Source organism: Mus musculus, chromosome 6 (assembly GCF_000001635.26).
Source record: "Mus musculus strain C57BL/6J chromosome 6, GRCm38.p6 C57BL/6J".
Lineage (NCBI taxonomy): Eukaryota > Metazoa > Chordata > Mammalia > Rodentia > Muridae > Mus > Mus musculus.
Genome location: NC_000072.6, coordinates 83,130,143 through 83,152,589, shown reverse-complemented (window position 1 = coordinate 83,152,589; position 22,447 = coordinate 83,130,143). Strand labels below are relative to the sequence as shown.

The 22,447-nt window shown below is 52.1% G+C and overlaps 1 protein-coding gene across 15 annotated transcripts; it reads right to left on the bottom strand.

Moving 5' to 3' along the window:
• Nucleotides 1-10: 10 nt before the first annotated feature.
• On the bottom strand, nt 11-17,085 carry Rtkn (rhotekin). 15 transcript variants are annotated; one of them, NM_009106.2, is made up of 13 exons: nt 15,134-15,506; nt 14,344-14,629; nt 6,460-6,659; nt 5,040-5,101; nt 4,885-4,938; nt 4,645-4,762; nt 4,275-4,484; nt 3,032-3,126; nt 2,812-2,918; nt 2,490-2,618; nt 1,514-1,682; nt 1,249-1,353; nt 11-704 (listed from the first exon to the last, which is right to left on the bottom strand). In NM_009106.2, the coding sequence occupies exons 2-13, from the start codon at nt 14,413-14,415 to the stop codon at nt 370-372; spliced, it is 1,656 nt and encodes a 551-aa protein (NP_033132.2). In that variant the 5' UTR covers nt 14,416-14,629; nt 15,134-15,506; the 3' UTR covers nt 11-369. The 15 variants fall into 15 exon arrangements, with proteins under 15 accessions (NP_033132.2, NP_001129699.1, XP_030111134.1 ...); NM_001136227.1 differs by lacking the exons at nt 14,344-14,629; nt 15,134-15,506 and adding an exon at nt 16,531-16,782; XM_030255274.1 differs by having other exon boundaries at nt 11-890; nt 14,344-16,400.
• Nucleotides 17,086-22,447: the final 5,362 nt, after the last annotated feature.

Here is a 22,447-nt window from a genome sequence, read left to right as displayed (position 1 = left end):
AAAGAAGGCATCGAGCTGTTAAATAACTTTAATGGTTGATATTGGGATCACGGGGGGAGGTGCTTTCCTCTCCACTCTCCGTTGCCGCCCTGGAGGCTGGTTAGTGCAGGCAGATAGGGCAGAGTTGTTCCAGTTTTCTCCCAGGAAGCGCTTAGGGGAATCCTAGCCAGCTCCAGGAATGGTCCCCCTCTGTACCATGATAGCCACAACTTAAGAGGGGTTTCCATTACCCCTCCCCAGCCTTCCGTCCTAGTCCAGTGGAGGAAGAGGAGCCCAGGCTGGCCAACTGGTGCCCCACAGTGCTGGACCTAGAGCCCAGTTGTCCTTGGGTCATTTTCTTTCTTGGCCAGATCCTGTTGCTGGTTCCTCTCACACTGGGGACTGGAGCCATGGGCCGAGCTGGCTTTTGCTGTAGAAACCTCTGGATTTGGGGGATCTCTGCGGGGGAAGGGGTGCAACCGAGCGAGAAGGCCCAAGGGAGTGGTCTGCAGGGGCAGCATCCAGGGAAAAGGTTCGGGGTCTTCCCCAGGGCAGGGGTTGCATCCAGGTTGGGACTGGGGCCACTGAGGCAGGCGAGCAGGAGCTAGGCAAGGCAGGCTGGTCTGTAAACATTGCTAGCCAGGGTGGGGATGGCTCCAGCCTTGTGCCCTCCCGCTGGGCCAGGATGTCTGTCACAGCTGCGATGTCGTCTAGCGGCTCAATGGCTGTGGCAGCAGGGAGGGGGCAAGGGGAGGGGGCTAGTCAGAGCTCAAGCCCTGGCCTGCTCAGCCCTGACTGTCACCTGTCACTGTAATAGGAAGAAAGCAAGGCCCGAATCTCTGCTGAGATGGCATTATTCTGCAGGAGCAGCCCCTCACAGGGACCTCCGGAGGCCACAGGTTCTGATAAGACTGTGACGTTATGGGGGGAGGGGGTAGCAGAAGTGGATAAAGAAACCAAGAACAGAGGAGAGAAAGCAGTGCCGGGCAAGTGAGTTCAGAAGAGGAGACAGGAGTCCACATGCATGGAGGGAAACAGAAAAGGAAGGATTAGGACAGACGCAGGCAGGAAACGACTCTGCTCTTTAGGGTTTGTTTTGAACTCTGGTTGGGTGTGCTTTTAAGAAGTGGAGAGGAATGGGGAACACAGTAGGGCTGAGTGGGCCCTGGACCCCATGATGTGCTTTCTCTCTGGTTCTGTTAACCAGGATCCCTTGAGGTCTCCAACCCCACTTTCCATCAGCCTCCAGCTGACCCTCCTCTCACTTACCCATCTCGTGGTATAAGGACCCCTGCTTGGCCAGGGCTTGGGGTGGTTTCCGGGGCGCAGGAGTTTCGATCTTCATGACTTCATCACAACAGTGCCTCCACTGGCCTGCGAGGAGGGGAGGAGGAGGGGAGAGAAGAGGAGGGGAGAGGAGGGGAGGGGAGAGGAGAGGAGGACCAGACCCATGCAGGAGTTGTCTGCTTCTGTCACATCTGCCCCACCCCCCACCCCTGCTCTCCCAGAAGTTCTGCCCAGCTCTTTCCCTTACTCATGTCAAAGAAGAGCTGCCAAAGCGCCTCCATCCAGTTCTGCAGGGCTTCTCTGCTCTCCAGCTGGAGGGTGTTTGTCACCTCATCATCCCCATACTTGTTGCTGATGCTGAGGGTGAAAGGCCACTCTGGGGCCTGCTCCAACTCACCTGCCCGGACCCTAGTCTCCTGCAGGGGACAGCAAGGCACTGCCTTCACCTCTGACCATCATCCCAGCTAGACTGGCCTAGCAGTACCTTTGGGACTTCCGCTGGGGCCTTCATTTGCCTCCTGCTAACTCTGGTGTGAGGGTGGGGCAGCAAGCATGGTGGGGATGGGAGCCTGTGCTGAGGCAGGAAAGAAGGAGCAAGTAGAGACAGGAAAGGGGGACAGAGCAGGGCAGGGAAGGTGCAGAGGGGCATGAACAGCAAGGCCCAGGTCCGAGTTGCCCGCCCAGTACATCCAAAACACAGGCGGGGTCTGAGGGGCAGTGCTGGGGTAGGGCACTTGCTTAAAACACGAGTCTCTCGATTTGACCCCAGCACTAGACAGAGCAAAACAGACACATAGAAAAGCAAGACTAGGGCTGGGGAGGAGAGCAGCCCGTTTATACCTTTGTAGAGACAAACAGCAAGTTACTAGCAGCACAAACTGGAAGCAGAGAGAACTGGAGGAGAAACTGCTTGACCCAAGAAAGAGGCCTCTGGGGTTTGGAAGGGGCTGGGGATGCTGAGGGATGCTGGGGATGCTGGGGATGCTGGGGATGCTGGGGATGCTGAGGGAGCGGGTTGCCTGTTGTAGCATCATTGTTTGGGGGTAGGGAGGTGTAGGGAGGAGGTACCTCTGTATCCCAGGCCCTGTGGTGGGCTTAGTGCTCTTAGGAACAGAGTCTGCCTTTCTCTTGTCTCTGAAGCCTGGGCCCAACCCTCCGGAGTCTTGAGAGAGAGGTGCCTGAGCCCAGGCACCAGGTGGCCTCACCCCGGAGGGACTAGTCACCTTGTTGATGACGATAGTGAACAGTGGTTCTTGCCCAGTGTCTGCATCCTCAGATCTCCAGTAACAAAAGAGGTTTGTGCCTTTCAGGACTCCATGTACCAGTGTCCCATTCTGCAGCTCCCCGGCTTGCTGCGTAGACAACTTGGTGTTTTCTGGGGAATATTGCCTCCCCAACCGGGCACCTTCCTCCCAGTCCCCCACTGACCCCATGCACCCAATACTCACCCTGCTGTCTTCCCATCCCACTTTGTCCCTCCCATGTCTAGATCTTTAGGTTGTCCATCTATGTCCATGCCCCCTCCACTCCTGTAGGACCCCTCACCTGCACCCTAAGGGCACCACTTGCAGTGGGCTGGATCATGCAGAGAGGCTGAGCTGCCAGGCGGCAACACACGCTGCCATAAAGGGGTAGCCAGGCAGGGTTCTCCTCTGGGGGAGGAGGAAGTACCAGGTGAGGATGGGAAGTGAGAAGGGGACGACCCCACAAGCCCTCCTACCAGTGCCAGTGTCCCTGAAAGATGGACAGACACACACACACATACCATGACTGGTGAGCGTGAGGTCATGTGTACGGAATCCATCTTGCACTTCTTCTAGGGTAAGAGTGGTGTGGGCCAAGAGGTGGAATCGAGGACCTCTGGAGGGAGAAGGGACATCAGTGGAGTGGCATGTGTGGCAGGAAGGCGCTGCAGGGCTGACGCTGGGTTGTTCCACTGCCAAGAAAACTACCATGGAAACTAGCTTGCCTCCTGTTTTCCTGACCTCCTGCTAGGCGTCTGGACCTTCCCTTATACATCCTATACATTATCTCAGTGAAATTGTGGCAGTTCCATGAGAGTAGGTGTTCCTCAGTCCGTAAATGGGGCAGCTTTCTCTAGCTCCTAGGTGACTGGCTGTGGGCTTTGCCACAGAGCATGCCCCAGCTCAGAGCATGGTGGTTTATGCATCCATGTCTGCTCTTGGCATGATTCTATAGGGGTGGCACACATGTGCATATATATGTAGAGGCCAGAAGGACACAGGGTGTCCTCTTTAATTACTTATGAAGGCAGGGTCTCTCACTGAACTCAGAGCTTGCCAATTCAAGGAGTCGAGCTAGCCAGCTTACCCTAGGGGTCACCTGTCTCTCCTCCCAAGTAGGCCCTGGGCCTCAGTCTGGGGGATCAGAACTCCAGCCCCCATGCTTGCTCAGTAAGTGCTTTATCTATGGAGCCCTTTTCTCCATCCCTGCTTTTGGTGTTCTGAGACAGGGTTTTATGTGCACCATGCTGGCCATAAACTCACCATGCAGCAGTGGATGTCTTTGAACATATGATTCTTCTGCCTCCACCTCCCAAGAGATGTAATAACAGGTGCACCACCCCACCCAAGGCTTCGTGTTTTCTAGACAAGCACTTTAGTTTTTTGTTTTGTTTTTGTTTTTGGAGACAGGGTTTCTCTGTATAGCCCTGGCTATCCTGGAACTCACTTTGTAGTCCAGGCTGGCCTCGAACTCAGAAATCCGCCTGCCTCTGCCTCCCGAGTGGTGGGATTAAAGGCGTGCACCACCACCACCCGGCTGGCAAGCATTTTAATAACTGAGCTACATCCCCAGTCCTATAAGATGTTTTTCTGGCTGCCAAACAGGTAAGATCCCCAAAACCTGGCTCTCCCTGGCTCCCCACTGTCAGGCTTGTAGACTAACTTAGGCCTAACTCTAGGGTTAGCCAGAATGCCTGCTCATTCAGCGTGACGTGGTCACCAGTGGGGAGCTGCAGGAAGGCAGCAGGTAGGAGAGGCTCTTACCCCACAGCTGGGGTAGGTAACAGGACGGGACTGTTCCCGGAGGCCCCAGCACTGTCCAGCGATGCCCTGACTCTCTTCCCCGAGGAACGGCCCAGGGAGCTACTGAGTTTGGTGGCAAGCCTCTTGGGAGCACCAGCCAGGGCTCCCTCCTCTTCCACACAGGCCCCATACAGCTCCAGCCGCAGTTCAAAGTCAGGCTCTGCCTCAGCACTGTGACACAGGTGTGGGAGAGTGGAGGCTCAGGAGGACATGGGGCAAAGAAGGACAACTCCACAGGGGAAGCCCATGAGTCATCTCCCTCTCCACCTTCACCCCCACCCCGCACCCCAGGAGCTGGAGAAGAAGGGAGCCACAGCAGCGAGGCACTCACAAAAGCACATTATTCTGAAAGGAGATGTCTGTGAGGGTCCTGTCTACCAGGACCATCTCTGTGTCCTGAATCTGTTCCCCAATCTGCAGCAGCAGGAACACAGCCCAGCGGTGCAGGTCTGGGAGGAAAGAAAGAGAGAAGAAGAAAAAGAAAGAAAGGGGGAAAAATGACCTTAAGACTTCCCACAAGTGCCTCCACCTCGGGAACACTCTTGAGTTTGTCCCAGTTTGTGATGCTTACCGCCTTTGTTCTTGAAATACTCTGTATCCTTCCACATGAGTGGGATCCGGAGGTCTAAGGGGCAGAGGGGAAGGAAGAGGGGTTAGAAGCAGGCCGGAGGGGGTGTGGTGTGGTGCAGTGAGGCACGCTGGCAGCTGGGGCAGCTGTGTGCTTACCAGAGATGCAGACCCGGCCACGGCAAGGGGAGTGCTGAGCAGGCTGCACACTGTCCGAAGGTCTGTGGGTAAATCACAGAGTCCTGGCCTTGTCTCCACATACTCCTCCCCTTTGCTCTGCCTCCCAAGGGCTCTAAGAGGCCCCTGATCCCTAGCCTGGCTGGCATGGCAGGGCCAAGGACTGGAGGAGAGCTATGGACAAGGCTCAGCGGTTTCTGGTCTTAGGAACATTTGAGCAATGTCAACACACAGGTATAGCATACATGCCTGGGCCCCTCCCCCTCCCAGCATTGTTCCTCACCACCCAGACCCCCTGTGGCATCACCAGAGATTCCCTTTCAAGTCTTTACCACCACCATTAAACTGTGGGCTTGGAAGGGTTGGCCCCACCACAGGTTGGTCTCACTGGGCAGCTCAGGCTGGCCTCAAACTCAGCACATGCTGCTGCCTCAGCCTCCCACACACTGGGATTACAGGCATAAGCCACCATGCCCAGCTTTTATCGTCTATGGTGTGACTACACAACCTAGCATGAACAGTGTATGTTTAGCTGCTGACTGAGGGCTGTGTGGCCCCTCTGCCCATGGCTCCCTGAGAGAGCTGCCTCCTGCCTGCTTGGCCTCTTGTTAAATGAAGCACCAGAGAAATTAATTTTCTCCTGTAGGCTTCCTAGTGAGCCCCTAGCAACCTCTCCCTCGGCTACTCCATGCTGGTGAGGGACTGGGACCCTCTTTTTATGTAGCCTCAGAGAGGCAAGCAGTTCTCCAGATGACTCGTTTACCACAACTGGCCAGTCTTCAGAGTGATCAGTTTACCAAGTATTTTCTCTCTAACATTTTTACTTGACTCCGGCTGTCTCACTGCTGACCGGACAGACAGACTGCCGGAGCGCAGGGCAGCATCGGTGCAGTGTGGATCACATACTGAGGCTGAGCTCTTTAAGTGATTTTTAATTATGCACTTTCCCAACTCATGCCTCTGATGGTGAACTCCAGGTACAACAAGCTATTATCAATTTGTGGTAAATTGGCCATTCGACAAATTGACCATTTGGTGAACTAGCCCTGAGAAAATTGGTTTTCCAGAAATCAACCAGCCAGACATAGGAGGTCAAGGGCAGGCCTAGACAAATCGGCAGCTTTGCATTACATGTGGCCCAGACGGCCAGCTTCTATTGGATATATAATGGCTTCCCTGAGTCCAGTCCCAGCCGTTCTGGATGATCACCACCACCTCAGTAAAACACCAAGGTGTCTTTCATGGCCAGGACAGAGGTGTGTGAGAAGGTTGTCCCCTTCCGGTTGGCCCGAGCTCCAAACACTCCACACAGACACACATGCTTTTTATCACTTTTAACCACAAATAAAGCCTCCCTCCCTCCCTCCCTCCCTCCCTCAGACACCTCGCCTCCCATGCTCACCGCCTGCCTGTCTTCTCCAGCACCTGGGCCTCCTTTCGCCGCTGCAGCTCACCCATGTAGCTGAGAATACGGCTGTTGCACACCAGCAGGCTCTTGGTGGCTTCCAGAGCCTGCTCTCGCTGGGAGCAGGCTGCCAGCAGCTTGCAGGCCCCATCCCTCATCCGGATCTCATGATCTAGTTTCCTCTGCAGCTCTGTGTCCTGAGCAGAATCATGGAAGGGGGAAAAAGGAAATGGTGATCAGGGAACATGCTGAGGCATCTCCCCTCCCCAACCCAGTCCCAAGCTGGGGAGGTGTGGGCAGGGTGTGACAGGGCACAACACGCGACAACTAATGTTTCAGCAAAACGTTTCAGCAAGCCTGTTGTCTCACCCGCCATTGCCCAAGACAAACCAGAAAAGCTTTGCAAAATAAGATAGTCCCATGTATTTTATGGTGAAGAATATGAATTCTGTCTACCTCTTTCATCACAATTTGGAGAAATCTACAAAAGCTATAAATTCATATATCCTTTGATCTAACTATCCAATACCCAAGTGTTTAGCCTACAGATACAATCACACACCTAACTGCCAAGCCACATGCACAGAGTCCTGCACTTGGCACTGTTTTATTTGTGTGTCTGTGTATCACATATGAGAGCAGTGCCCACAGAGGCCAGAAGAAGGCATCAGATTCCCTGGAGCTAGAGCTACAAGCCATCTCACAGGAGTGCCAGGAACTGAATGTGGGTTCTCTGGGAGAGCAGCAGTTATTGTTCATCACTGAGTCATCTCTCCAGCCCCGGGCTTTGTTTAAACACCCAAACTAAAAGCCTGTCAATAAGACAGCAGTACAGTGAGTCATATCTGAGCTGAAATAGTGCAAAAGACCACCGAGGTAGGCATGTTGAGATATGACTGTCCAGAAAATATAGCACAAGAATAGAAAGCAAAACATCACACGTCAAGTTAGGCACGGTGGTACACATCTGTAATCCAGCACTTGGGAGGTAAAGGCAGGACTTTTAAGGCCATCAGATACTTGGCAAATTAGAGGCAAGGCAGGGATACATGGGACTCTCTCAAAAACAATACATACACTTACCATTTGTTTTATATATGTGATACATATGCACATGCATGTATAGTATATATGCCATATATTTGCATGTGCATATGTATGTATATTTACACATTTGTGTGATTGTGGTCACAGAGGTCAGGAATGTGGGCTCAGTCAAGGTGCATACCACCCATGCAGCACAGAACCCTCCACACACCTCAAATAGCTCCCTGAGTGTGGGAGAGATCAGAGCTCAGGAAAAGTCATTGGTCCAGGTTTGAGGGTCTGGACAGGCATGAAAGGGCAGGGAAGAGACTCTGAGAGATGATACAGGGGTAGTCACTCATCCTGGAGCTTAAAAGGCAATTAGCATTGGACTGGGGCCTGGGCATGCATGAGGCTCTGGGTTTGGTTCCCCAGCAATGCATAAACCAGACATGGCGTAGGCAGGAGAACCAAGATGTTCAAGGTCACTCCCAGCAACATAGTGAATTTGGGGCGAACCTGAGCTATATGAGACCTTGTCTCAAAACAGTAAAAGAAAACATAAACAGCTCTAGGCAGTCAAGCAGGGTGATGCGTGCCCATTATCCCAGCACTCAAAAAGCTGAGGCAGGGGAATTGCTATGAGTTCCAAGCTAGCCTGAGCTACATATCCAGCTTATTTACAGTTCCTTCCTCCAAGGACTGTTTCTGAGGTCCATCATACTAGATCAGATTTTCACTCCAGCACCTCCCACATGATTCGCTTCCAAAACAGGCCATCTCAAGTCTCCAAACTCCTCCAGGAAGCACCCCACCCCACCCCCTGCAACTTACAGGCAGCTCCTAAACGCATGGGGCATTTCACTCCACTTCCATCAGCCTTGGTTTCCCAATTTGTAAAATGGGGATGAAGAGCTGGGGAGACAGCTCAGTAGGTAAAGTGCCTACTATGCAAGCAAGAGGCCCTGAGTTCAAATCCCCAGTACCCATGTGAAAGCCAGGCATGACACGTCGCTGGTCTCTAACCCCAGTGCTGGAGAGCAGAAACAGGCAGAGATCCCAGGTGGCCAATCAGTCTAGCCAAAACCTTGCCCCAGGTTCAGTGAGAGAGCCTTGTCTCAAAAGAGAAGGGGGAAGGGCAATGAGATGGCTCAGTGGATAAAGGCCACTGCTACCAAACCTGGAGCTGTAGAACTGAGCTCTGGGTTCTACATGGTGGAGGAGACAATCACCCCCACAAATTCTCCTCCTCTGACCTCCACACTGTGCTGTGTGTGGCATGTACCCACTCCACATACAGAAACACACACACACACACACACACACACACACACGTATTAAAGGATAGTCTGGGTATGGTAACACATGCCCATAATCCTAACACTGAGTGAGAGGTAGAGGCAGCCCCTCCCCCCACCTCAACAAACAAGTGGAGATTGATAGAGGAAGATACATAAAGTGAACCTCTGGTCTATGCACACTCATAGCAAGCATACACACAGGCAGACATACAGACACACAAAACAGGGTGAAAGCTGGGTGGTGGTGGCGCACACCTTTAATCCCAGCACTTGGGAGGCCGAGATAGTGGATTTCTGAGTTCAAGGCCAGCCTGGTCTACAAAGTGAGTTCCAGGACAGCCAGGGCTATACAGAGAAACCCTGTCTCGGAAAAACAAAAACAAAAACAAAAACAAAATAGGGTGAAAAAAGCCATGGCATCCTAGTGTGGAAAGACTTCCCGGGAGAGTCAAGCTTGATGCTTGGTGCAGAGTGTTCAGTGCATGGCAGGGCATGTCCCTACACAGGCTTTATCAAGGAGGCTGCTTTGAAGACCGGCCTGTTCACAGTGGAGCGCTGGAGGGTGCTGACCGAGCGAGGCTCCATACTGAAGCCGCAGCTGGGAGATGAACAAGCAGAGATGGATGGCTACTCCATTAGTGCCTCGTCTGGCATAAAAACCACAGGCAACAGCCTCTGCTGGCTTCTGCTGAGGTGACAGGGAGGAGGCTCCAGAGCGGAGGTGCAAAACATCGGTGCAGGAAGCCAGGCAAGTGGGGGCACGCAGTTGGAAGAGAAGAGCGGTGACTACACAAACCTGTCCTCTCTGTCACACTGGCTTTCCTTCCTATGCTCTGCTCTGCTCTGTCTCTGGTGTCCAATCGTACTGACAGCTTGATTTCCTTCTCACCAAAACCTGGTCCAGCCTGCCACCTTTTCCTACCCTTTTTTTGTGTGTAGGGTGGGGTGTGGAGGTGGGGGGGGGGGGTCCTGTGCTAGGTCAGACTTTATAACAAATCTCTCCAGTACCATGTGCCTTTTACCCAAAACCCTCTCCACCAGGATGCCCTCCCAAACTACTTTCTACTCCCAGCCATGCTTTGTACGCACCAATGACCTGTCATTGTTAGGTCAGCTGCTTGCCTACTCCGCCCCAACTCTGCAACCAGTTCCTGTTCAGTAGTCCCAGATGAATTTGATCAAGGATGCGACCTCATGCTCGCTCCTGGTTAGCTAGCCCCCTTGGGGCCAAGCACTCACCGATCCTTCCCTAGCCTTGTCCATTGCGCCTGCAGTTAGCGAGGGGTCACAGGTCGCAGAAACCCGGGGGGCCAGCGTGGCCGGGGGATCGCGTGGGGATTGAAGAACCCCGAGCGTCGGCGCTACCGCACCGCCTGCGTCCGCTGTGCCCGTGGGCGCCCGTGACATCAGCTCCCAATTGCCGCGAGAGGCGCCAAGGGCGCCAGGCGCGGGCGGTCCCTGCGGGCGCTGCGATGCCTGCATCTCTACCACCGGGACCCTGTCGCGGAGGGACGCGGCTGCAGGGAGAGCCTGGGCCGCCCCAGAGGCCTCTCCTAAGCGGGCTTCTCTTTCCAAGGTGACCCTTACCAGAGGCAGGGTGTGGTAAGAAGTGAGCTTGCTAGATCCAGCAGGGCCAGGAGAACTGGCCCTTGGGGGAACTAGCTGCCTTCCTTAAGTGCTTCCTAATCCTCTCTAGGCCATCCAGCCCCCAAGAATGGGCTGGGGAAAGGGCTCCCCCCACCTTTTGAGGTGGAAAACTAGGTTCTTGGGCTTTGCATCTCTCTCCACACCCATTAGCACAGGAGTAGGCACTGGCTTCCTCACCACAACAACCGCCCCAACCCGCCCTCCCCAAATGGACCCCATTCCCCTAGGATGGGAAAGATGCCAACACTGAGCATCCTCAGACCTGGGTCAGATCTCCAGGGATGACAGAGGATGAGTCACAGTCTCCCATGATGACCCACCCCTCCCCCACGCTGCCCCTGACTTCCTGCTCTGCTTCCCATGGCCTTCTGTTCCCTTCAGAATTCCCACAGCTAAGTTCAAATCCTGGTCTAGGGACTTGACAAGCTGGAGGAGCCTTTTGTCTCTGGGGCTTCAGTCGTTGACCTGGGAGTAGTTGGCTTTCTTCACAACATTCTGTGAGGATTTAATAAGAAGAAGCTAAACTCTACCTGGGCCGGGCACACATTCAAGCCTTGCTCTGGGGATGCGGTTCAGTTCCCTCCTCAGCACCCCATTGACTCGAAGTAATGCTAGCACTTGAGACAGAAGTTCAGTGCCACCCTCAGCTCCACAGCCTGGGCTACGTGAAAAGTTATTACAACAAAACAGGTGGACAGGCAAGATGTCTCACTGGGTAAAGCTGTTTGCTGCCAAGCCTGAGGACCTCAGCTCAGTCCCTGAACCCCACCATGGGAATCGATTCTCCCAAACTGTCCTCCGACCTCCACACTTGCTTGGGGCCATACATCATCTCCACAGCCACTGCCACCAACCCCACCACCGCCACCACCACTACCACCATCACCACCACCACCACATAACATATTTTTTAATTAAATAAAAATAAGCTTTCACTCTCACTCCTTTTGAATGTGCAGCTTAGGATGCCTCTTCCAAAAAGCCTTCCTGGGTTTACCCTCCAGAACTAACTTTCCTGCCATTTCCTGAAATGTCAATGGGTCTGTGTTTCTGAGGACAGGATGAACCTGGGAGGAGGAGGAGGAGGAGGAAGAGGAGGAGGAGGAGGAGGAGGAGGAGGAGGAGGAGGAGGAGGAGGAAGAGGAGGTTGTACAGAATTCTCAGCCTGTGCTTGAAGGAAAGTTAATTAAAGTAAAACCAATTCCTTCTTCTGTCCCAGATGCTGGGCAGGCCTCCCATGGAGAAAACTGACAGGACAGTGTATGCCGGGCAGGGGTGTGCAGGATGCAGGACAGTGTATGCCGGGCAGGGGTGTGCAGGATGCAGGACAGTGTATGCCGGGCAGGGGTGTGCAGGATGCAGGATTTAAACCTGACATACCCTGACCAACTCTGTGGATGGAAGCAGCATCTGGCAGCCGGATGTGGGTAGAGAAACTGAAAATTTGACTGGCTCCCCACTGCCTTAATTAACTAAAAGTAATTACAATACAAATTATACAAGGAGTAGCAGGAGAAATGAAGGCCAGACGGACAGAAAGGAGGTTTTGAGTATTTTTCTTAGTTTTTTTGTTGTTGTTGGTTTTTTTTTTTTTTTTTTTTTTTTTTTTTTTTTTTTTCCCCCCATTTGGGATAGTCTCCTTCTATAACCCTTGAGCTCACAATGCTCCATCTTCAGCCTCCTGGGTGCTGGGGTTATAGGAATGTGCCATCACGCCAAGCCTCACCCGGTAAATGGGTTCTCTTTTGTGCACCAGCACAAGAAAACTAGGCAATGTCAGAAACCCCAAGGGGTCCACTTGGCACCTTTCTACAAAATAGACAAGCAAACTGAAGTGTATCCTCCTGGTGCCTCTGCAGGCAGACACGGGTGGTTCCCTTCTTCTGGCTGGCACCGTTGGCACCGTGTGAAATGCACGCTTGAAATGCACGCCAAGGCCGTGCCAGGAAGGATCCTGTGGCTATAACTGGCTTAGGCTGTATCTGGCTAACATCATCCATTGATCCAGAGATGGGGCAGGGGCTGGACAGGCAGCCTGTGTGCATCAAGTTACCCTTCCTGATACACTCTGCATCCCTGCCCCTGTCCCATTAAAGTCCAGACAGTCACTTCCTCCACCCAGCGAAGGGCCACAGACCAGGGGCTGCGCCACACGCCTGGACTCAACTGTTCTGGAGTTTCTGGCTGCTTCACTTGTCATGTCTAACCCATTAGCCAGCCTGCCACATCTCCCACCATCACTTGGAATCTCTCCTCCCTTCCATGAACTCCGTAATCTACACCCCAGATTCATTCCCCTATGGTAATATGTGGCCATCCACTGGGAAAACGTCTTGACCCAGCCGACCTTTCTCCTCCAGCCCTCACCACCTCCAAGCTGATCCTTCACAACAATCAACATCTTAAAACTGAAGGTGGAAGGCAGCCTAGTGGCAGGCACCTTTCCTTCCAGCGCTAAAGAGACGGGCAGATGGACCTGGACCGCTATGAGTTCAAAGCTAGCCTGGCCGACAGAGCCATTTCCAGGTTAACCATGGCTACTTTCTGGAAAGCCTTCCTGCAGGCTTCAGGACCCCAGGCCCTTCCAGACCATCTAACATTGCCATCTGCTGGATTGCTATTGCACCCCGTTTTTATAATATTTTCCTTAAGTGGCACCACTCACACAGTTACCATCTGTTCCCTCGCAAGAAAGGGCATTTCCCGCCTTCTCCAGATGGATTCCTATGGCTTAGAAAGGAGCCCAGCACATAGAATGAGACAGGTATGGGGGCTATTTAGTCTAAAACAGTTGCCTGCGATACCCAGCTCTTGGGAAGTGGTGGTAGGTCGGTCAGGAGTCCAAGGTCATCCTCAACCACATAGTGACTTCAGAGAGCCTGTCTTAAGAGGAAAAAAAAAATTGAAAAAGCACCAGGCCAGTGAGATGGATCAGCAGGTAAAGGGGGATGGCCTTCAACCCCAAGGACCTGGGTTCAATCCCAGAGCCCACATGATGGAAGGAAAGAACAAAATCCCCCAAACGCCAAAAGTTATCCTCTGATACACACACACACACACACACACACACACACACACGTAATAAAAGCAACAAGAAAACCAAAAGAGAGAAAAAAATGAACAAGTAGGGCATAATGGCTCCGATCTGTAATCCCAGCACTCAGAAGGCTAAGGCAGGAGGACTGCCATGAGCTCCACACCAGCCTAGACCACATAGTGACTTCAATAGCCAGATGGACTACAAAATGTGATCCTGTCTAAAGACGATTAGAAAAAAGGAGAGAAAGGAGGGAAGGGAAATTAAAAAGAAAAAGAATAAATGTACGAATAGTGTCCCAGCCTCTCTTGGAAGTTGACCTCTGACCTCACATCTGCACCGTGGCACACCACCTCCTCACTTCTCTTCCGAGTTCATCTTCTACAAACCCCCTTCATACTGAAATCTCTTCATTCTGTCTCAAAAATGAACCTCTGTCCTCAGAACAAACATCTACACCTATTCATAACAGCCAAGCCCCTGCTGTCAACATGTGGTTTTATTGTTGTTGTTTAGCCCAGGTTGGCCTGGAACTCACTCTTGCTTCTACTTTCCAAGTGCCAGAATTACATGCATTTGCCCCTGCAACGCAGTTCATGCAGTGCCCAGGCTGCTGAGAGTCAAACCCAGAACTTTGTCCGTGTCAAACAGGCAGGCGCTCTACCATGGGAGCCACATCCTTAGCCCTTCATAATGTTCATTCTGGTCAGAGAAGTGGGCTTTGATCCCCAAACGTATTCAACACATTGTATACAAAACCACCTATCCCAGCTGTGGGCGGGCCCTACCGGGCCCTGCCCCCCTCCCTCATTAGCCCCACTAAGGCTGAGACAGCACAGGAAGCACGTTGTCCAGGGGTCGGGGCATTACCTCCAGGCTGAGTGCCATCTGCCGGATGTAGAGCATATTGAGGTCCTCCAGGATGCGCAATCTGTCCTGCATCTCTGTGTCCCCTAAAGCCCCTTCCCTTGCTGCCCGGAGAGAGGCCAGGTAGGCACCACGTTGTCCCACAGTTCCTCCTCCCACTGCTCCCCGGGCTCGAGAGAGGTGTCCAGCTCTGGGACAGAATGCAGAGTCTGTCCCTGTCCCTCTGCAGTCCTGTTAGACCCCTTTGGCTTCTGTGACAAAAGTTTCTCTCCTAGCGCTGTTCCAAGGCCTTGGTAGGAGCCAAGCAGAGGAGGAAAGAAAGTGAGGTAAGAATGAGCAGGGGTTCCTGGGAGGAGAGGCCAGCTGCAGAGGGGGCTCTGGGCACAGAGTGTCCAGCCTGGAGTTGGTGGCAGCTGTTCTCCCAGCTGTGGAAGAAAAAGGCCCTTTCATTCCCATTTTGGCCCCTCCCCCGCTCCCGCCCACATCTCTGGCCTGGCCGATCGAGAATGTGCGTGCTGCGAGGGCAGTGAGGGGCAGGCACAGCTGGAAGGGGGCAGGGAAGGGACGCCTCCTGCTGATTCTACGGAATCCTGAGGCTTGACGGGAGATCAGAACCGACCGAGGGAGTTCTGGCTTAGTTTGAGAAAAGTTAGCGACAGAAGTGAGGACATGAGGCGACTTGAGCCCAGGGAATGGGACAAAGGGGTGAGTCTGTAATGCAGCCCAGCTCCCAGGGTCACCCCTTCCAATGCCGGCCCCCATCCAGCACGCCCCACCCTGGGCTCACAATTACCTCGCTTTTCCAGCAGAAGGGAGGAGAGAGAGAGGGAGAAAGTCAGGGGTGTGCCTGGCTGCTGCTGGCCCTGATCCCCTCTCGGGGCCCCTTCCCTTCCAGACAGGAAACCAGCCCCGGGTCCCAGCCAGCTGCAGGGCTGTCCCCCACCCCCCTACTCCGGGACCGTGGAGTCACACTCAACCCGGCGGCAGGCCTGGCCCAGCAGCTCCGCCCCGACTCCTCAGCTATGGCTCCCAAGGCCTGGCATATCCTTGCAAGGCTCAGGAACACGAGCCCTCCTCCAGGTCCCCAACCTCGCCCCTGACTCCCCGACGCTGGCCACGCGCGGGTTCCTTGGGTCTAAGTTGCTGGGGCGGGAGGATGACAAAACCCTCCACTCTCTTCTGACTCAGAGAAAGCTTGGGACTGCGGGACACGGGCGTGAAAAGAGCCTTTGTTCTGGGCAGCCTAGAAGGAAAGGGCAAAAGCCAGGCCTGGAATCCCAGGCGGGAGGGGGGTGCACTGCTGGAAGAACCACCACGCTTAACCCTTCCCGGGCCAGTGAGGGATACAGACTTTAAACTGGGACCTCCTTGAGCATGTGGGAAGATGACCTTGGGGACATAAGTCTCTTTGGGGTGGCCAAGCCCCTCTCATTTCTGACTTAGCCATGTGCCTCCAGTGCCTCTCCAGTTTAGAGATTTAAGCATAGGGCTCAGAACGTGCTGACAGGGATACTCTGCTGCTGCTGCTGCTGCTGCTGCTGGTAGTGGTGGTAGTGGTGGTAGTGGTGGTAGTGGTGGTAGTGGTGGTGTGGTGACTCAGGCTAGAGGCTAGAGACTCTTCTTAGGCCCGAGAAGGGAGGTGGAAAGTTGGGTGTGACCACACACACACACACACACACACAGAGAGAGAGAGAGAGAGAGAGAGAGAGAGAGAGAGAGAGAGAGACATGTTGCCCTCCAGGAGTAACAGGGCATTGGGAGGACTTCAGACAAGTTACAGAACTGTGGAGACAACGGAGGTTGGCCTAGGGGGTCCGCACAGAGTGTGGGATGCTACTGGTAGCTGGGAACCGGCTGGGAACCAAAACAAAATTTCAAGTATTGGAGGATGCCTGGCTGCCCAATGTCCTTGGCCCAGGATACTAGAGGGACCTGGGTTTAGGCACAGTTAGGGAATTTAGAGCCTCTCGTGTGGACGCTAATCGGGACTTTTTAAGGCAGAGGCAAATTACCTCAACCAGGCAAGGCATGGCTTATACAGATCAGATGGACCCGCACCCTGTCCACACCTGGATTTCCAAGTCAACAACTTGAGCTAGAATAGACCCAGATCCTGGCGCGCCCAGGAGTCGGGGTGGCCAGGGCTACCTGCCAGAGCTGGGAGGGGAAGGCAGGGACGCGGCCTCTCACCTCCGGCGACTCGCTGAAGAAACTAAGTCGGAAGCGGCCGCGTTTGAACTCCATCTCCAGGGCGGAGCCCCTGGCCACTGTGATCCGACTCCGATGGTTTCGAGAGAACATGCTGGCAGCCCCTTGCCCAGTACGCTCCTGGGATCAGTCTCTCGCGGGCTTGGGCTCCGGTCCCTCGACGGCCGCCCTCCTACCAGTACAGCCGGGAATCTCCCCCAGCTGCCCGGTTCCCAAACCCCGCCCCCGGAGACGACACCTGGGCTGGGCAGGGCGCGGCACCCTCCTCTTCCACCCCCGCTAAAGTCCCGGCCCGTACTCGGGTGCCAAGCCAGTTTGGGTCGACAGTTTCATTGCCAGAGGCACCCTAAAGCACTCCAGCAGTGCCTGAGAGCTTCCATCCTTTCGGCTGGATTAGCTCACCAGCACTTGGGGCGGGTCCCCAAATCCCCTCCTCTGCAGCACCCCCCTCCCTACCTGTCAAACTGGTGTCCTGGAGCTCGGAAAACACCGGTAGTCACACTGCACTTTCTGGTTCTAGCTTGACTTGGGACCGCCCAAGTCTCACTTCTACAGTTGAATGCTTCTCTCTCCCATTCAGACTCCCCTGCATGGCTACCTGTCCATCCACAATGGCCTCGATTCATAAGGGGGAGGAACTTGACATTCCACTTACTTCCCTATGGGACCACAGAACTTTGGTCTAACCACTGAGCTTTCTAGTCTATTCGGTAAGGATATTGCAGTCTCAGTTGCTATGAAAATCGTACATGGGACCAACCTTGAGGCCGTCACAGGGAAAGTGCCCTATAAGCAGAGCTGAGGAGCAGATCCCAGAGCACTGGGCCCTCAGCAGCAAGCTTCAGCCCTCCGGACCCAGAGCTGGAGTGTCTTCAGACTATTACGTAAGGACTGGCTGCTTGCTGGATAGCAGGGTCCAGGTTCCTCACTCCCTGCCCTTACAGGAAGATGGCTCCCTTCTCTCTCCACCAGAGCTCACTAAGACTGGCTCACAGGCTGACTACCCACACTGGGTCTCCTGGAGGCTTCAGAACTGGCTGGGTAGACTTTGCAGCAGGGTGGGGCTACTACAGAGCAGGTGAGCAGAAGGCAGCTCAGAAGCACTGTGCTATACAGCAAGTGACTCAATAGCCTTTTAGAAAGTGGACTTAAAATCCCTTCAGCAAAGTGACTTGGGGGACCGGGCACTGGCGTATATACACCTGATAAATCAAAGGTCAGGCTTTGGTGGGTATCACTTAACTAGGTATCCAGTCACAAAGATGTGTTGTACACACACACACACACACACACACACACACAGAGAGAGAGAGAGAGAGAGAGAGAGAGAGAGAGAGAGAGAGTTTCCTTTACTTCACTTTCATTTTGCTCTTACCCTCAACAGCATAAGATTGCTGTCAAAAATTCTGGGACTACATCTTCTCAGACTTAATTCAACTAAAAAAAGAAAAAGAAAAGAAGAGAAAAAGAACATCTGTGGATTAAGGCTTTTAAACAAGTCTGGGATTCACACCCAGCCATTTGAGATCATTCAATTCAAGTGCCCACACACACACACACGTACATACACACAAAAAGGAAAAAAATTGCTGAGGCCAGATGATTGACTAGACCTGAACTTTGACTAAGAGTCATGCATGCTTGCTGGTCACACCTGAGTGACTTGTGCCCTCCTAGAGAGCAACTAGAACCCAGTCAGCTGGGGGCGGGGGTTGGGGTGGGGGGGGGAGAAGTTCCTCAAAGGATGTTTCAGGCACTAGAATCATGTGAAGAAATGACAAGTGGCAGGGAGAAAGACAGACGACTGTCCATTCTTGCCCCCCTACACATGCACACACAAGCATGCACGCACACATACGCACGCATGCACACATACTCAAACGATGGAGAAGAAAGAGGGAAAAGAGAGGGAAGCAGGCTGAATACCTCACTCCACATGTTCACTCTCGCTACTCTGCGTGAGCTTCCCAGAGAGGGGCAGTCTGTCTTGTCCCGCACTTACGCCCTGCACTTTGCAAGTGTCCAATAAGCATCAGAGGACATACACAGAAGAAGCACACCGACTTAAGATGCTGAGGGAAGTCTCATTGGACTATAACAGCTCATTACCCTGTCAGGAGTATCAGTGCTCACCAGTAATCCCACTACTCATGAGGTGGAGGCAGGAGAATTGCTTGGAGTGTGAGGCTAACCAGTGCTACATAGTTAGACCCTGTCTCAAAAGGAGAGGGAGAAAAAAAAAAAGGAGAGGGAGAGATGGCTCAGCAGTCAAGAATGAACACTATTTTATTACAGAGGACCTGAGTTAGGTTCCCAGTATCCAGCTCTAGAGGCATCCAAGGCCTCTGGTATTCCCAGACACCTGCACTCATACACATTCACGAGCACGCACACACACAGACACACACACACACACACTCTAAATCTTTTACAAAAATCATTAAGATAAAGATCAATTGGGTAATTGGATTATGGATGGAGTTCAGCAGCAGGTTTAAGGCCCTTAGATCTAATCCCCAGTACCACAAACAACTAAAGGGGTTCATTTCCAACTGGAGGTGAGTGGCCCATGCCTTTGATCCCAGGGAGACAGAGGCAGAGGGATCTCTGTAAGTTACAGAATTCATAATGAATTCCAGACCTAGATAGTGAGACCCTGACTCAAAAGAGCAAACAAGCCAAACAGTTCATTTTCCGTGTTTGTTTTTAAGCATGGAACCCATCTTTCCAGATGAAATTTGACCTGGAATGTGTGACACACTCTGAACCTGAGGGCTGTGATAGAAACAGGTGCTGCAGCCTCTCTCTCGCCTGCTCTCTGCATCCCTGAAGGGCAGGACACAAGAGCTTCTAGAAGAGTGAGAGGACACCTCTAAGAGCCAGGCAAGACCTAAAAAAGCAGACTCCGGGAGAGAAAACTGAGCTCAAAGACATCCCTACAAGCCGGGCGTGGTGGCGCACGCCTTTAATCCCAGCACTCGGGAGGCAGAGGCAGGCGGATTTCTGAGTTTGAGGCCAGTCTGGTCTAGAGTGAGTTCCAGGACAGCCAGGGCTACACAGAAACCCTGTCTTTAAAAAAAAAAAAAAAAAAAAAAAAAAAGTTGCAACTCAGTGGCTTTCTTTGCAAAGCAGATGAAGAAGCTGTTCCTGGGGCTGGTGAAGCCAGCCCATGTGACTCAACAAAGAGGATAAAATAAGGGCTAAGATATTGGTGGACTGGTTTTTAAATTAAAATTTCATTTGACAAAATATTTGAGCCAATAAGCTGTCTCAGCTGGAAAAGTGCTTGCTGCAAAGCTTGAAGACCTGAGTTTGAGGGAGATCACGTGATGGAATGAGAGATCAACTCCTACAAACTGTTCTCTGATTTCCACAAACACTCTATGGTCTGTACGCACACAGACAGACAGACAGACAGACAGACAGACAGACACACACACACACACACACACACACACACACACGGAAAAAAAAGTAAAAGAAAAGTAAATTTTTTTTCCAACACAAGGTTTCTGTGTAGCCTTGGCTACAGTGGGAGGAGTCCTGAAACTACTCACTGTGTAGACCATCCTGGCCTTGAACTCAGAGATCTACCTGACTCTGCCTCCAGGGTGCTGAGATTAAAGGCTTGCGCCACCTAAAAGAAAGATCAGCTGAAAGGAAACGTGTACGGATGGTTGGACAAACAGTGCTAAGACAGCCCTTGCTGCTCTTCCAGAGGACCAAAGTTCAGTTCTCAGCACCGACAGCAGCTTCGCAAACACCTACAATGCCAGCTCTAGGGAACCCTGGGCTTCTGGCTTCGGGGCACCAGCCTGCATGTGCACATACCCACATGCTGCATATAAATAACTGAAGATAAAAGAAATACTTGTGTTTTAAATTTTATTTTCAAAATTAAGGCAAAGACGATACATGCCAAATAGTCATTGCTTCCTGGTCATTTTACTAAGGTTAGTTCTCTGGGATCTGTAGAAATGTGACATTCTGGTATGAGATTTGCCTCTCTGACCCCAGTTGTGTGTTTAGTGACCTTCCTGTTTGAAGGGTCCTCCTCAGTGAGAGTATTTACATAACAGAATAGGTGGACTTTGCAGATTAGGGCTGATTTCAACACCCCACCCCAACACACACACTGGATCGCTTCTGTTAAACATTTACCAGCAAACCACTGGTTTAGTGCCCGCCTCTCTTTTCTAGTGTTTCCCAATATTTGGGCTCAGATCACCTTCCTGTTTTTGCACTACCACCCTCAAGAGCATGCTGGAAGCAGGAGCTGTAGCTCCTTTAAGGCAGCTGAAGAACATCGGTCTCTCTATCCACCCCCTGTCCGTCTTCATAGACCAGGAGAAACCGGAGTGCTCCCAAGTGAACTTTGAATCTTGGAGTAGAGACAAGCCCCAGCCAGAGTCCAGTCAGAGGCCATGATACATTCACTGCAACTGCAGCCCCTGAAGAGGGAGTGGGTGGTGGCGGAGGCAGAGGCAGCAAAGCCTCATCAGGCAGATCCTTGGCATGGCTTCCATGTGGCCTTGGTTCAATGTCAGCCATATGTTGTTCCTGCTGCTTGGCCTGCCATGGTTCTCAGTGCTTATCCTGGGAGAGTCCAGGCTGAGCTTAAAACATCTGGTAGTGTGTGAGACAGAGATAGACAGACAGACAGACAGACAGACAGACAGACAGACAGACAGAGAGATGTGCCTGGGAGCCAGCAAGATGACTCAGTGGGTAAAGGCTCTTGTCAGGAATACTGAAGACCCGAGTTTGATCCCAGAATGCACTTGGTGGAAGGAGAGAAGGGAGTCCTGCAAATTGTTCTCTTCCTCCACACATGCACTTAGTTGTGTTTCAGCTTCTGTGATGAAACACCACGACCAAAAAGCAAGTTTAAATAAATTTGGAAAAGGTTTATTCAGCTTACACTGTCATATTGCTGTTCATCATTGAAGGAAGTCAGGACAGAACTCAAATAGTGCAGGATCCTGGAGGTGGGAGCTGATGCAGAAGCCAAAGAGAGGTGTGGCTTACTGGCTTGATCCCTGAGGCTTGCTCAGACTGCTTTCTTACAGAACCCAGAACCACCAGCCCAGGGATGGCACCACCCACAATGAGCCAGGCCCTCTAATGTCAATCACTAAGAAAATGCCTCACAGCCCTATCTTATAAAGGCATATTCTCAACTGGGTTTCTCTCCTTTCTAGGTTATGTCAATTTGACATATAACTATTGCACACCATGGCGTATCTTCACCCCAAAACAAATAAATGTAATTTTTTTGTTGTGGTTTTTGTTTTGAGAGTCTATGTAGTCCTGGAACTTGACATGTAGTCCAGGGTCCTAGTGCCTCTGCCTCAGAAGTGCTGTGTCACCACATCTGTCTTATAATAAAAAGATATTTATTGTTTATTATACTTTCTTTTCTTTTAATTTTATGTACACTGGTATTCTCCCTGTATGTATGTCTATGTGAAGGTGAGAGTGTTCGATTCCCTAAACTTGGAGTTACAGACAGTTCTAAGTTGCCATGTAGGTGCTAGGAATTGAACTCAGGTCCTCTGGAAGAGAATCATGTACTCTTAACCACTGAGCCATCTCTCCAGCCCTTATAATAAAAATAGAAAACTCATTGCTTGAACAGAGAACCTAAACTTATATAAATAAATATATATGGAAAGAAACACAAGGGCTGGTGAGATGGCTCAGTGGGTAAGAGCACCCGACTGCTCTTCCAAAGGTCCAGAGTTCGAATCCCAGCAACCACATGGTGGCTCACAACCATCCCTAACAAGATCTGACTCCCTCTTCTGGTGTGTCTGAGGACAGCTACAGTGTACTTACATATAATAAATAAATAAATAAATAAATAAATAAATAAATAAATAAATAAAAAAAGAAACAC